Source organism: Microcebus murinus, chromosome 5 (assembly GCF_040939455.1).
Source record: "Microcebus murinus isolate Inina chromosome 5, M.murinus_Inina_mat1.0, whole genome shotgun sequence".
Taxonomy (NCBI): Eukaryota; Metazoa; Chordata; class Mammalia; order Primates; family Cheirogaleidae; genus Microcebus; species Microcebus murinus.
Window position 1 is genome coordinate 65,961,990 of NC_134108.1, and position 12,263 is coordinate 65,974,252.

Genomic DNA, 12,263 nt, shown 5'->3' on the forward strand with positions numbered 1-12,263 from the left:
GTGTGTTAACTTTTGCCAGGTTAGCTTAAGTTTAGCTTCAGACAAAGGTTGCCAGCCTTTACCTAAGGGAAAGCTACTTTTGGTTTTTGCATGTCTGACAAGCAAAGTAAGGTAGGATCCTGAACACCAGAGGCATTGCTTGGCTAGGATGGTGACAAGGAATACTCATGCATTCACTGGGTCTTTTTTGAATTTCTCTTGAGTGCAGGCATTGATACAGGTCCCTCAGTGGTAGACTAGATATACAATTATGAAATAAAAGCAAAGTCATGATAATCTAATAATATGCACACCTGGCATTGCAGACGGTTGCAAAAAGGGTTAATTAATCTCGGAGGGGAAAGAGGAATCTAAACAGAGGGCCAAAGGCCTAAGACTTGAGGAGGGGATAAACGATTCTTTGTTATACAAGTGGTGAAATATAAAACTCCTTGTAGTTTTACTCCCTTTGAGCCACATAAATTTTCTCCTACTTCAGACAGCCTTCTTGGGGTACCTTAGCTCTTTATTTTCTTTATTAGTTGTAATTGAATGCAAAGTAAAATGAAGAATCTTTACTTAAAGAGTTCAGATTTTACTGGAACTGAAATCCTGCTTGTACCCCTTCCTCTGTAGGGCCTCAAAGCTCTGTATCATATCTGTAGAGTGATGATGAGACTGGAGCATGTGGAGGAGATTAATGGTATGACATTGTGTAAGGAGCTAAAACAAAGTAGGCCTTCAATTAATTGTATTTAGTAGTAGAGATAAAAGAAGCTTGTAGAATTTGCTGGATTCAACAGCTAACATTTTTTCAAAGGACTTGCTTTCTAGCTTTCCTCATTGGTTTTAAATTTACATTGGAGTTTATGTGTCTTATAGCTGTCTCCTGCCTTAAGAAACCGGTTTACAGAAATATGGTGCCCTCAAAGCACAAGCCGTGAAGATTTAATTCAGATAATCAATCATAATCTTCGTCCAGGATTGTCTCTGGGCAGAATAGATCATAAAGGTGAGAGTTTGCAAGTAGTACTAGTAATTGGTCTGAGAGGGCCATTGTGTTGGGAAGGATGGGTATATATATGTATTAATATACCCATTAGCTGTATGTATTAATATTAATATATATGGTGTTACAAGGAGAAAAGAGATAAAGAAATGGGAACAAATGAATTCTAAGGAAAATATGGTAGTAGCCTATTTGTTACCTTCTGTTAAATTGTTCAGTCTTCATATTTTAGTTGTTACCAATTTGAGAAAGTGTTTATAGAATTTTAACTGCATTTCTTTAGTTGTCATCAACTTATGTAATTTTCTTCCACTTTCTTTAAAAAATTTATTATGAAACATTTTACACATATAGAAAATAGAATACAGGCAGGTTACAGATGACCCAACTTACAGCGTTCTGTACTTATAAATGGACTCCTGAGGTACCTTGTAAGGATAATTTACAATTAAATAATTAACAATTTAGGAATTAGTTTCTTCTGTGCCTTTAAACAAACCCGTGTGGCATAAGCAGTTCATTGGCACAGCATCTTTACCCTAGCAGCTAGTCTCATCTTTATACAGTTGCTTACATACAGTATTACTTTGTCTTAACTTTTAAATTTAATTTGGTGAGTCTGTGATTTACTCTTATGACCCTGCCTACAAAACAAAAGTCCATTGTAGCAAAAGTCCAGGTGAGCCTGTGGTGAAGAGACAGGCGATTACAATGGAAAGGGATTAGAAATAATTAAGTGTCCGGAGAAAGGCCAGACGCCATCATTCACTGGTAAAGCATTAGACTTTAGTCACTCAACTATCGAATAATTATGAAGTGAGATTAATGGAAAGTGTGAAAGGCAGCGCTCCAGTGACAGCATCAAGTATTACTTAGCAGCATAGTGGATTAATTATTGAAATGGAAAGATTATTATTGATTTCATTAGAAGATCAAATACGTGTAACATTCTTGTTAGCCTAGCATTGATGCAACATTAGGTGAAGGTTACCCTTTAATATTCTTTTTTGAAATTTTTTCTCCTATTAAACTTTTTATATGTTTGTATATTCTCTTTGTTTGAATTAAAAGAAAGCACAATAGTTTCTGTAACTTATTACAGTATGGGGTATAATTAGTATTACAGTATTACACTGTATTATTACCACATATGAGCCATTACAATATTATTATTATTATTACCATATATATACTCTTCATCAGATCTGAGATACATACAATTCTGACCTAACGATGTTCTAAGGAATGTATCTTGCCTGTAACCTGGGGATTGCCTGTAATACCAAAAAAAAAAAAAAAAAAATCCCCATATACCCATAACCTAAATTTAATAGTTCTTAAAATATCCGGTAGGAATCAACACATTTATTATATGCTGCTTTTTGTTTTTTTAAGCCTATATTGGTTTAATGTATTTATATTTATCTTAGATAATGAATGGCCTAATTTTAGAACCCAGATCAGGTTCTAAGACTAAATATGTAGTTTTTTGGATCATTTTTATGTAAAAGAACATAACAGGATATCTGCTTCTTTGTGATTGGGGTTCATGGATAGGTTCAGCTTTTTTAAAGTGTCCTGAAGCACAGCTTAAAAAATAAGCAGGAAAGCTGTGGAAAACATCTGCAGGGAACCCATTCTCACAGGGAACCAATACCTGTGGTATTTGTGGAAAGATTGACTCTAGTTATCTGAGCAAAGTCTTCCCTCTAGTAAGGGTCCACACCAAACTGCTGCATTCACATGTATACACCTGAATAGCTGAAGGCCCCCATGCCTTGTTGAACTTGCTGTTCTCTCTTTAATTCTTATCGGTATGACAGTTATCCAGTGACACAAGAATTGACTGAGCCTGTAATTGCCCAACTCATATATAGGACCTGGGGAAATACAGCTTGCTGGGCCCCTCACCCAGCGTGTCTGTTTCTGGTTCAGTAGTGCAGGGTGGGATGTGAGAATTTGCTTCTCTGACAAGTTCTCAAGTGATGCCACAAACGTCAGTACAAAAACCACACTCAAACCACTGATTCTCGCTAGGTTGTGTGCTGTTTGTAATGGCACATTTATTGTGAGACTTCCAGTAAAAGGAGGAAAACAGAAGACAAAAATAGTATGATTTGTCTTTACGCTTTGCACTGGGGCTGGGTCCCCCCCAGGAAGTAACCTCCAAATTATCTATGGGTTGCTTATTCCTTTGTTAAGTTATTTGGATTGTGATAAGATGGCAGAGAGTGTGACTGCTGTTAACATTGCCATACTTGGCTCAGTCACCAGAGTGCTGCATAGTAGCCCAGAAGACTTCCCTCTGAGCCTCACAGCTTGCCCTTTGGGAGCTAGTTTATTCACAGCAGCACACTTCCCCCGGGGGAGACATTAGAGACCCTCAGGGAACATGGAGAGTAAAGGAGAAGTGACTTAATAATCCACAGCAGTTTTATTGTATGGAAATTAATCAGGGAGCTCAGCATAAAAATATTTTTGTAAAATAATGAAATATAAAACAGCTTCTTTTTAAAGATATTTAGTATTTCAACTAATTATGTCATTCTAAATCAAATTCTGATTCTATTCATAGTACATATGATTTATTTATTGCATTATTTTAATCAAAATATAAATACCACTATGAACTCCACTTAATTTCTCTAGTATTTTCAGTTCACAAATCTTTATAGTAGTGTTATCAATATATTCATTGTATGAACAAAGCAGAAATTATTGTATGAAATTGATGTATTTTTCAAATAAAAATGTTGACCTATGAAGGGCATGTGGACCACTTTTTCCAGTCTCACATTTTTATAACCAGTACTTCTCAAAACAGTCTGTTTCAATAAAATAGAATTGTTTTCTTGAGTTATATTCTAAAAGGAAATAAGGAACTGCATAGGTCCCCTTGATCAGATTGCTCTCCAGAAAGATGGTATGATATACAATGCTGCCAGTAGCTTAGTGGATGTGCCTGTTGCAATAGTCCCTCCAAACAGGGAGTTTTCTTTTTTTAATATAAAGAAATCCATTATGTCATCCTTATTAATTTGATGGAAACTTAAAATTTTTGTTTAATTACTAATGACAATGGAGCATTCTTTGTGATTTATTTTTAATAACTTAATCACTTTACATATTGGTATTTACTAGTATTTTGGGTGGTATTCTTTATTACATGAAATGTGATAGAAGTCATTGACCTTGAATCATGAAACAAAATTTATGAATCCCCTAATTTTCTGGATTTTGACTGATGCGTAAATTTAAAAAAATTCAAACCTGAACTAAGTGCCACTGAAAAGGTGGCATTCCCCATTATAGTGTATATAATAAATGTTATATAAACAAATGTAAACAAAATTATAACAGGACAAAAATTGTATGTTTTCTAAAATTATTATGCCCTGAGTTCAAAATTGTGTCTGAACACTTTATTTCTTTTAGCAGTTTTCAGGGCAGCTGTAATGCTCAAGGTTGGTTTTTCTTTTTTTTTAATGGGGTGGAACACTATTCATGAATCCCTTGAGAATATAGTAAAAGCTGTGGACCCCTTTCCTTAGAAAAAGCATTTACATGCATTCACAAAACTTTGCTTTTAATCTAAGGAGCATAGACCCCTTCTAGGCCATCTATGGGCTGCAGGTTATGAACTCTTGTTCTGGAATCTTCCATAAACAGAAAATGCTTTTTTATCCTATGTCTTAGGGGCTGACATAGCTGAGATAATGCTGGATTTCATTGATTGGCTGACTCAACAGGAGTTTGGCCGACGGTGTGTGGTCAGTATTAGGGATATCCTGTCTTGGGTTAACTTCATGAACACAATGGCAGAGGAAGTTGCATTGAAAAGGCCAGAGACCATCTCCACTGTGACATCTTTTGTCCATGCTGCATGCCTGGTGTACATCGATGGAATAGGTTCAGGTATGTCTTCTGTTAGCTGGGGCTCAGGTAGACGGTAGTAGGAAAAGGAGCAAGCCTGGGCCAAGTGTTTGACAGAATCATTTAGTTTAACATTTCCAAAACTCAGAATGGCTTTCCTTTTCTTTCTACTCTCTGAAAAGTGGTTGGCATAAAGGATATGCTAAAACTTCTCAAAGCTTATAGACCAGGTACTTAATAAACATCAAGTGGTAACCGTGAGTAGAAAGAAGGCTGTTGAAGATGTCTTTACTTTTGAAGCAATGGATAATTCTTACCATGAGCTGTCATTTTTAGTTGATAGACCATAGTCCTTTGTTTTAAGTTTACTATAATTTTATAAAATTCAATATTTAGGTTCTAGGTTTTTAGCCTCAAATATAAATCGAATAGTCCTATCGGTTATAGTATATACAGGTTGATTTATCACCTGTATGGGGCTGGAGTCCTTTACAGAATAAATTGCTGCTTAATTGAGGATCCATAGACTTGGGGAGAAGGGAGGTCAGACTCCTTTGTTAAAACTGGTTACACTAGAAATCATATTTAGGCTGTAATTCATAAGGCCTCTTTCCCCCAGGAACCTGCTCTAGACCTTCTGCTGCTTGGTGTTGTGCTTTTGGTTGATGGACTAATCCTCTTGTCTTTTAGGAGTAACTTCTTCTGGGTTTGGTACGGCCCTCTTGGCTCGAAAAGAATGTCTGAAATTCCTGATCAGGAAACTTGCCAAGGTAGTCCGACTTACAGAATGTCAGAAAAAGGAATTGAAGATTTATGACAGATTCAAGCCCAAAGAATTCACTGGGATAGATAACCTTTGGGGAATTCACCCATTTTTTATACCAAGGGGTAAGAAGGATTTTACATAAATGAATATTCTTTTCCTATATGGTTTAACCATTAAATCCCTTGGTTCAGCCACTTGCCATAGTATTCAGTTCTCCTGTGTAGGAGCTATATGACAGTGGCCTGGAACTGGGGTGATTTTGGTTGTGAGGGTGATGAAATAGATATTTTTCTAGCCTCCTTCCAAACCGGTGTAAGAGACATATAGTGGCACAAGTGTTATGCCCTATTAGTTCTGCACTTACTAGTAGTCCTACACTTGTTACCTAATGGGTTAAGGATGTATCCTGAATTGACTTGGTGATCTAAAAACCTTGGATGAAATTGTTTATGTGAAACCATGTGACTGATACACCTAGCTTACACTTGGCTTTTAGGAAAATACCTATTTATAATGGTAAGTTTTCCAAGTACATAAAGTAATTTGAGGTATAGGCTGTGAAAGGAGAGACGTGTGCTTACAGTCGGATTTATGTACATATGTACATGTATGTATACAGGAAATGGAGAGATCTGTGTAGTAGGCGCAGTTGAAGAAGATATGCTGTTCTATTGGCTGTTCCTGTAAAGCATTTTCTGGATCCAAAAGTGGGGATGTATTACAATAGGGATTAGTATTTTCACTGCAGGTGGTACTTCAGTGATAGCCTAAATACTGGATTCTTAAAATCTTGAGTTGACATGTTTATATGATTTGGTGATATCCGGCTTATATGTGGTTTTGTTTTTCTCCACTTAAGGACCTGTCCTGCCTAGGAATAATATTGCTGACTATGCACTTAGTGCAGGGACCACAGCTATGAATGCCCAGAGGCTCCTAAGAGCCACAAAACTGAACAAACCCATTCTGCTGGAAGGCTCCCCTGGTGTTGGCAAGACAAGTTTGGTGGGAGCATTAGCAAAGGCTTCAGGAAATACCCTTGTTCGAATCAATCTGTCAGAGCAGACGGTAAGCTTTATCATCCTACACATATACATATGTATATATATATAGATGATAATAATAGTTGTGCCAATTTATAGTTTCCTATCAGAAATGGTTACATTATCAGTACTCCCAAATCTTTCTTTCTTTCTTTCTTTCTTTCTTTCTTTCTTTCTTTTTTTTTTTTTTTTTGAGACAGAGTCTCGCTTTGTTGCCCAGGCTAGAGTGAGTGCTGTGGCGTCAGCCTCGCTCACAGCAACCTCAATCTCCTGGGCTCAAGCAATCGTACTGCCTCAGCCTCCCAAGTAGCTGGGTCTATACGCATGTGCCACCATGCCCGGCTAATTTTTTTCTATGTATATTAGTTAGCCAATTAATTTCTTTCTATCTATAGTAGAGATGGGGTCTTGCTCTTGCTCAGGCTGGTTTTGAACTCCTGACCTCTAGCAATCTGCCTGCCTCAGCCTCCCAGAGTGCTAGGATTACAGGCGTGAGCCACCACGCCCGGCCCCAAATATTTCATATGGTAATAAAGTGCACAGCAACATGAGCTTCCAAACCTAATTCTACTTCTGGATTTGTTAATACCTGACACCTGTTTTCTCTGTATGCTTTATTCTAATTCTCTTTTGAGGGAGAATTACACACTTTAGTAGTTATTAAAATATAACCCCATTTAATTTTTTTGCTTTCTATTAATAAAATAAAGCAATAGTAATAAAATGACTTTCAAACACTCTAAGGAAAATATGGAAAGGAGATGACAAATTAAATGAAAATCTTTTGGAATGGATTCTGGGACTAGGGCCTGGGCATTGTTATGGGTGTGTGTGTGTTTGGCTCTTAAAAATTTTTTTAAAGCTCACTGGTTAGTTTTGAAGTACAGCCAAGGTTGAGAGATATTATGCTAGAGTGCCAGCTACAATTGATACCTGGAGCATTGTGATGAGAAGGTTCTAGGGGCATGAGTAAGTTACTGCCAGAATTGGTTAGTTCTGTCTTGGGTGTTAGAAGAGTAGTGGTACCAGGCCCAAGTATTTATCATTTCAGATTTAGGGTCTTAGGATCTGGTTAATTTTTTATAAATAATGTTGGCTTTTCACCATTTCTTCCCCCTCTCAAAGGACATCACGGACCTGTTTGGAGCAGACCTACCTGTTGAAGGTGGCAAGGGAGGAGAGTTTGCTTGGCGTGATGGTCCTCTTCTGGCAGCTTTAAAGGCAGGCCACTGGGTTGTGTTGGATGAGGTGAGGAGCTTGCCCATCATGCCCATGATGGGATCAAATGTGTGAGGAGCAGTCCTGCTTTTCATAGCTGTAGGGCATTTCTTAGTGGATGATCATGCTGATGGGTGATAAAGGCAAATTTAAGGAAACGATCTTGGTTTCTTTAAAGAATAAGGAAGGTCATTTGACAGAACTTACATACAGGAACACCTGTACTATATATAACCTACAAATTCTCCTACTTTTGTTTTCCTTCAGAGGAAAACTGTGTCTTGGCTAGTTTATTCTCTGGTCTCTGGCAGAGTTGCTGTGTTTGCATTTATTTCAGAGATGGTTTACAAATAGTGTCAGTCACCTTACGTTTTATTAGCTCACTAGAGAGATTGGGGAAAGACATACAAAATGACATACAAAAATGATAAAATGACCAGTGTTACATATGCCTGTTGGGTAAATTATTTTGATCAGAAGAAAGCACATGATGAGAGAGATAACTACTGAATCTCTGACAGACAGCTAGAGATAAGCAGATCAGTATGGGATGTGCAATGTTAAATCTGGAAAAGGCTAGAAGTATTTGTGGAGCTGAAATGATTAGAGTGATGTAAGTGCTACAGATGAAACCCCAGTGGGTTCCTTAGATTCAGACTCCTCTGGGTCTGAACGTGAGAGAGAGTGCTGTGGGATACATATCTGCTGAGCTGCTTCCTGCTGTAATTCTTGAGGAGATACTGAGGGAAGGGAATCTCTCCCCCGCACAATATTTTGTAAAAATATGTCTGAAAGGATATTCATTAGCCAGAAAAAGAGATATCCTAGTCTTAACTGACTGTACTCATATTTGGTGGAAATATGTTCAGGTTCTCCAAGACATTCTGGACTTGGAAACACACTCAAGAACACCTTTCTGTTTGGGGATATACAGAGGAGTTTGTGCTTTGTAGTGCTTATGTTAACATGACACTTGAAATTCTAATATAATATGGTCTGATTTTTGTCTGTTTGCATTTTCCAAATCTGCTCTTTCTGTGTTACTGAAAACCTACCCATGGTTCACATCTCTGAGCTCTGAATTCAGCATCTGAAGATCTCCATTCAAAAATGAAGATTTTCATTTCTGGCACAAGAACTCCTCTTAATTGTTGTTTATTAAACTGTTGGTAGAAGTTATTTGTATAGATCCACTTTATGGTTTTTATATCTTGACTCTGAAACTCATTTGGAGATTTTGTTCAGTATTTGATCTGGGAAAATATATAAAAAGTTATCAAACTTTACCTTCTACAATTGTTAAATTTCTAAACACTCAATGTGGAAATGAAACATCTGTATATTGCCAAGTCTTTTTGTATGTTATTATTTACATAGTTAATGTAGATACATGTAATGGATACAGTTTAACTTTAGAGATGATTTTAACTGAAATTATTGATATTTATATGCTATACATGCAAAATCTCTAGCATATGTGAAATAAAGACTAATAGAAGGACAACATTTCAACCTCACTCAGCTTAAGAGTAAAGGGTAATCAATATTTGAGCTTCTCTCTCCTGAAGATAACTCATCTTCTTTTGCTGTATATTATTTCCTTGCCTTTTGTTATAGTTATAGACATGTATAATGAAATAAATATGTGCACTTTCTTCTCCAAATAGCTTAACCTGGCTTCTCAGTCTGTATTGGAAGGACTCAATGCTTGTTTTGACCACCGAGGAGAAATCTATGTGCCTGAGTTAGGAATGAGCTTTCAAGTGCAGCATGAAAAGACAAAGATCTTTGGGTGTCAAAATCCTTTTAGACAAGGAGGCGGGAGGAAGGGCTTGCCAAGGTCTTTCCTTAACAGATTCACTCAGGTAAGATTTGCTGTTGCCATAGACACCAGAGGTAGAGTGTCAGGGGATGATAAGATTGCTATCACATAGCTGTTAGGATGCTCACTATGAGAAAGAGCAAGGATCAGCTTAATGATCTTTTTTCTTGTCCTTATATGGTGAATATTAATGCCACTGATTCTCATGATTGCTTTTCTTCTGGCTTGAATCATTTTATCCTATGTCCTAGAGAACTTAGTATATTATCAGTTGGAAGAGAGTAAGATCACCACCTTCTTCAGAATTCTCTTGCTGTGCTCAGGGATGAAGTCCAGTCTTTTACCTTCTCAATTGTCTATGTGATCTGCTAAAACATTTACAAAAGTTCTATAATGAAGAGGATGCATTTTATTTAAAGAAAAGTAAGAAGGAACAGAAAATTGCCACGGAGAATAACAATCCCGTAGTCATCAGTCAATCTTTACTAACATTTTTTTAATAGCTCCTCAGTCAACTTGTATCTTTACTAACATTTTGATATCTTATGCCTTTATTCCTGTTTGCAGAGGAGTGTATGTATATGCTTACTTACTCGATAACAGCTCTTTTTCATTTTGGTTAATCTAGAGGTTTGGACATTTTTTTTTTTTTTTTTTTTTGGGAGACAGATTCTCACTCTGTAGCCTGGGCTAGAGTGCCGTGGCATCAGCCTAGCTCACAGCAACCTCAAACTCCTGGGTTCAAGGGATCTTCTTGCCTGAGCCTCCCACGTAGCTGGGACTACAGGCACATGCCACCATGCCCGGCTAATTTTTTCTATTTTTAGTTGTACGAACAATTTCTTTCTATTTTTAGTAGAGATGGGGTATTGCTCTTGCTCAGGCTGGTCTTGAACTCCTGAGCTTAAGCAATCCTCTCTCCGAGGCCTCCCAGAGTGCTAGGATTATAGGCATGAGCTACCACGCCCAGCCTGTACTACTTCTAAATGTTAGTTTTCCTTAATGTTCCAGTTCCTTGATAATTAAGAGTTGGTTATCTTCTAAGAATGTTTTATTGTGAAAATTTTCAGACATTGAAAAGTTGAATGAATTTTACAGTAAACATGAATATACCTGCCATCTAGAATTTTGAAAGCATTTTACATTATACATAGGAAATGTTTAAAAATAAATATAGTTTTAAAAAATGCATGTATCTTTAATTCACTAGAGTAGAGCTTAACAAACCTCTGTTATACTTAGATTTTGATTCTTTATCCTAAAATGCAAAAATATTTAATGAAAATTATAGATATTACTCAGGCTTTGTCAGTTGGTGTTAAGTAAAGATTTCACAAACAAGACATGGTAGTCATTTCTAGTATTTGGTAAAGAGAAACAAAGGAATTTTTTCCTCTTATTTTTGTATTATATAGGTCTTTGTGGATCCCCTCACAGTAATTGACATGGAGTTTATTGCGAGTACTTTGTTCCCAGCCATTGACAAAAATATTGTTAAGAAAATGGTTGCTTTCAATAACCAAGTAAGTACCTACTTGCATTAATTGTTTTTTATTTTTTCTGGCTGTTTTCAACATCAATGGTACTGTACCAAATTCTCAGCATTTGTAAAATAAATCACTTAGAATTCTGTTGGTTTCTAGAGGAAGGCAAGCTGTTCATTGGAGTTTTTTTTTTTTGAGACAGAGTCTCACTTTGTTGCCCAGGCTAGAGTGAGTGTCGTGGCATCAGTCTAGCTCACAGCAACTTCAAACTCCTGGGCTCAAGCAATCCTACTGCCTCAGCCTCCCGAGTAGCTGGGACTATAGGCATGCGCCACTATGCCTGGCTAATTTTTTCTATATATATTAGTTGTCCAAATTAATTTCTATTTATGGTAGAGACAGGGTCTCACTCTTGCTCAGGCTGGTTTCGAGCTCCTGATCTCGAGCAGTCTCCCCGCCTCGGCCTCCCAGAGTGCTAGGATTACAGGTGTGAGCCACTGCGCCCAACCTGTTCATTGGAGTTTTACAGTAGTTCGTTTCTATATTGGGAATGCCATAAAGGGTATCTCTGGCGTTTTTAAGTCTGGGGAAGGAGACAGCTGATTCAAGCTTGTTCATTTTTCTTTTGGATTACATATGGCCTGGAGTTTTCCAATAAGGATGTTTTATTTCTAGATTGATCATGAAGTGACTGTTGAGAAGAAGTGGGGGCAAAAAGGAGGACCCTGGGAATTCAACCTTCGGGACCTTTTCCGATGGTGTCAGTTGATGCTGGTTGACCAGTCACCTGGGTGTTACGACCCTGGTCAGCATGTGTTTTTGGTCTATGGTGAACGGATGAGAACCAGGGAAGACAAAGAAAAGGTGAATTTTATAATTGTTCTTCACATTTCTTCCATCTGAAAGTTGATTTCTTCCTAAGGAAGAGAAAGAGCATACCCTAGTAATACCAAACTGTTTCAAAATTTAGAACTTCAGGAAGATTAAATATTCGCTTATCTTGGAGTTTCATGATATAGAATAGTTTGCTTTGGGGGACATACTTTGCTTATCCATCTAAATCTCCATG

At 37.2% G+C, this 12,263-nt stretch overlaps 1 protein-coding gene across 3 annotated transcripts in view; it reads left to right on the forward strand.

The window, feature by feature from the left end:
* The window catches only part of MDN1 (midasin AAA ATPase 1), a 145,184-nt gene that overhangs the window by 57,483 nt on the left and 75,438 nt on the right, over positions 1-12,263 (forward strand). For all 3 annotated transcript variants that reach the window (XM_020287041.2, XM_020287042.2, XM_020287044.2), the window contains exons 33-40: positions 862-991; positions 4,685-4,903; positions 5,552-5,749; positions 6,487-6,695; positions 7,796-7,918; positions 9,556-9,753; positions 11,126-11,233; positions 11,870-12,058. In XM_020287041.2, the coding sequence (XP_020142630.2) occupies positions 862-991; positions 4,685-4,903; positions 5,552-5,749; positions 6,487-6,695; positions 7,796-7,918; positions 9,556-9,753; positions 11,126-11,233; positions 11,870-12,058 (1,374 nt within the window). The remainder of the gene's footprint in view (positions 1-861; positions 992-4,684; positions 4,904-5,551; positions 5,750-6,486; positions 6,696-7,795; positions 7,919-9,555; positions 9,754-11,125; positions 11,234-11,869; positions 12,059-12,263) is intronic.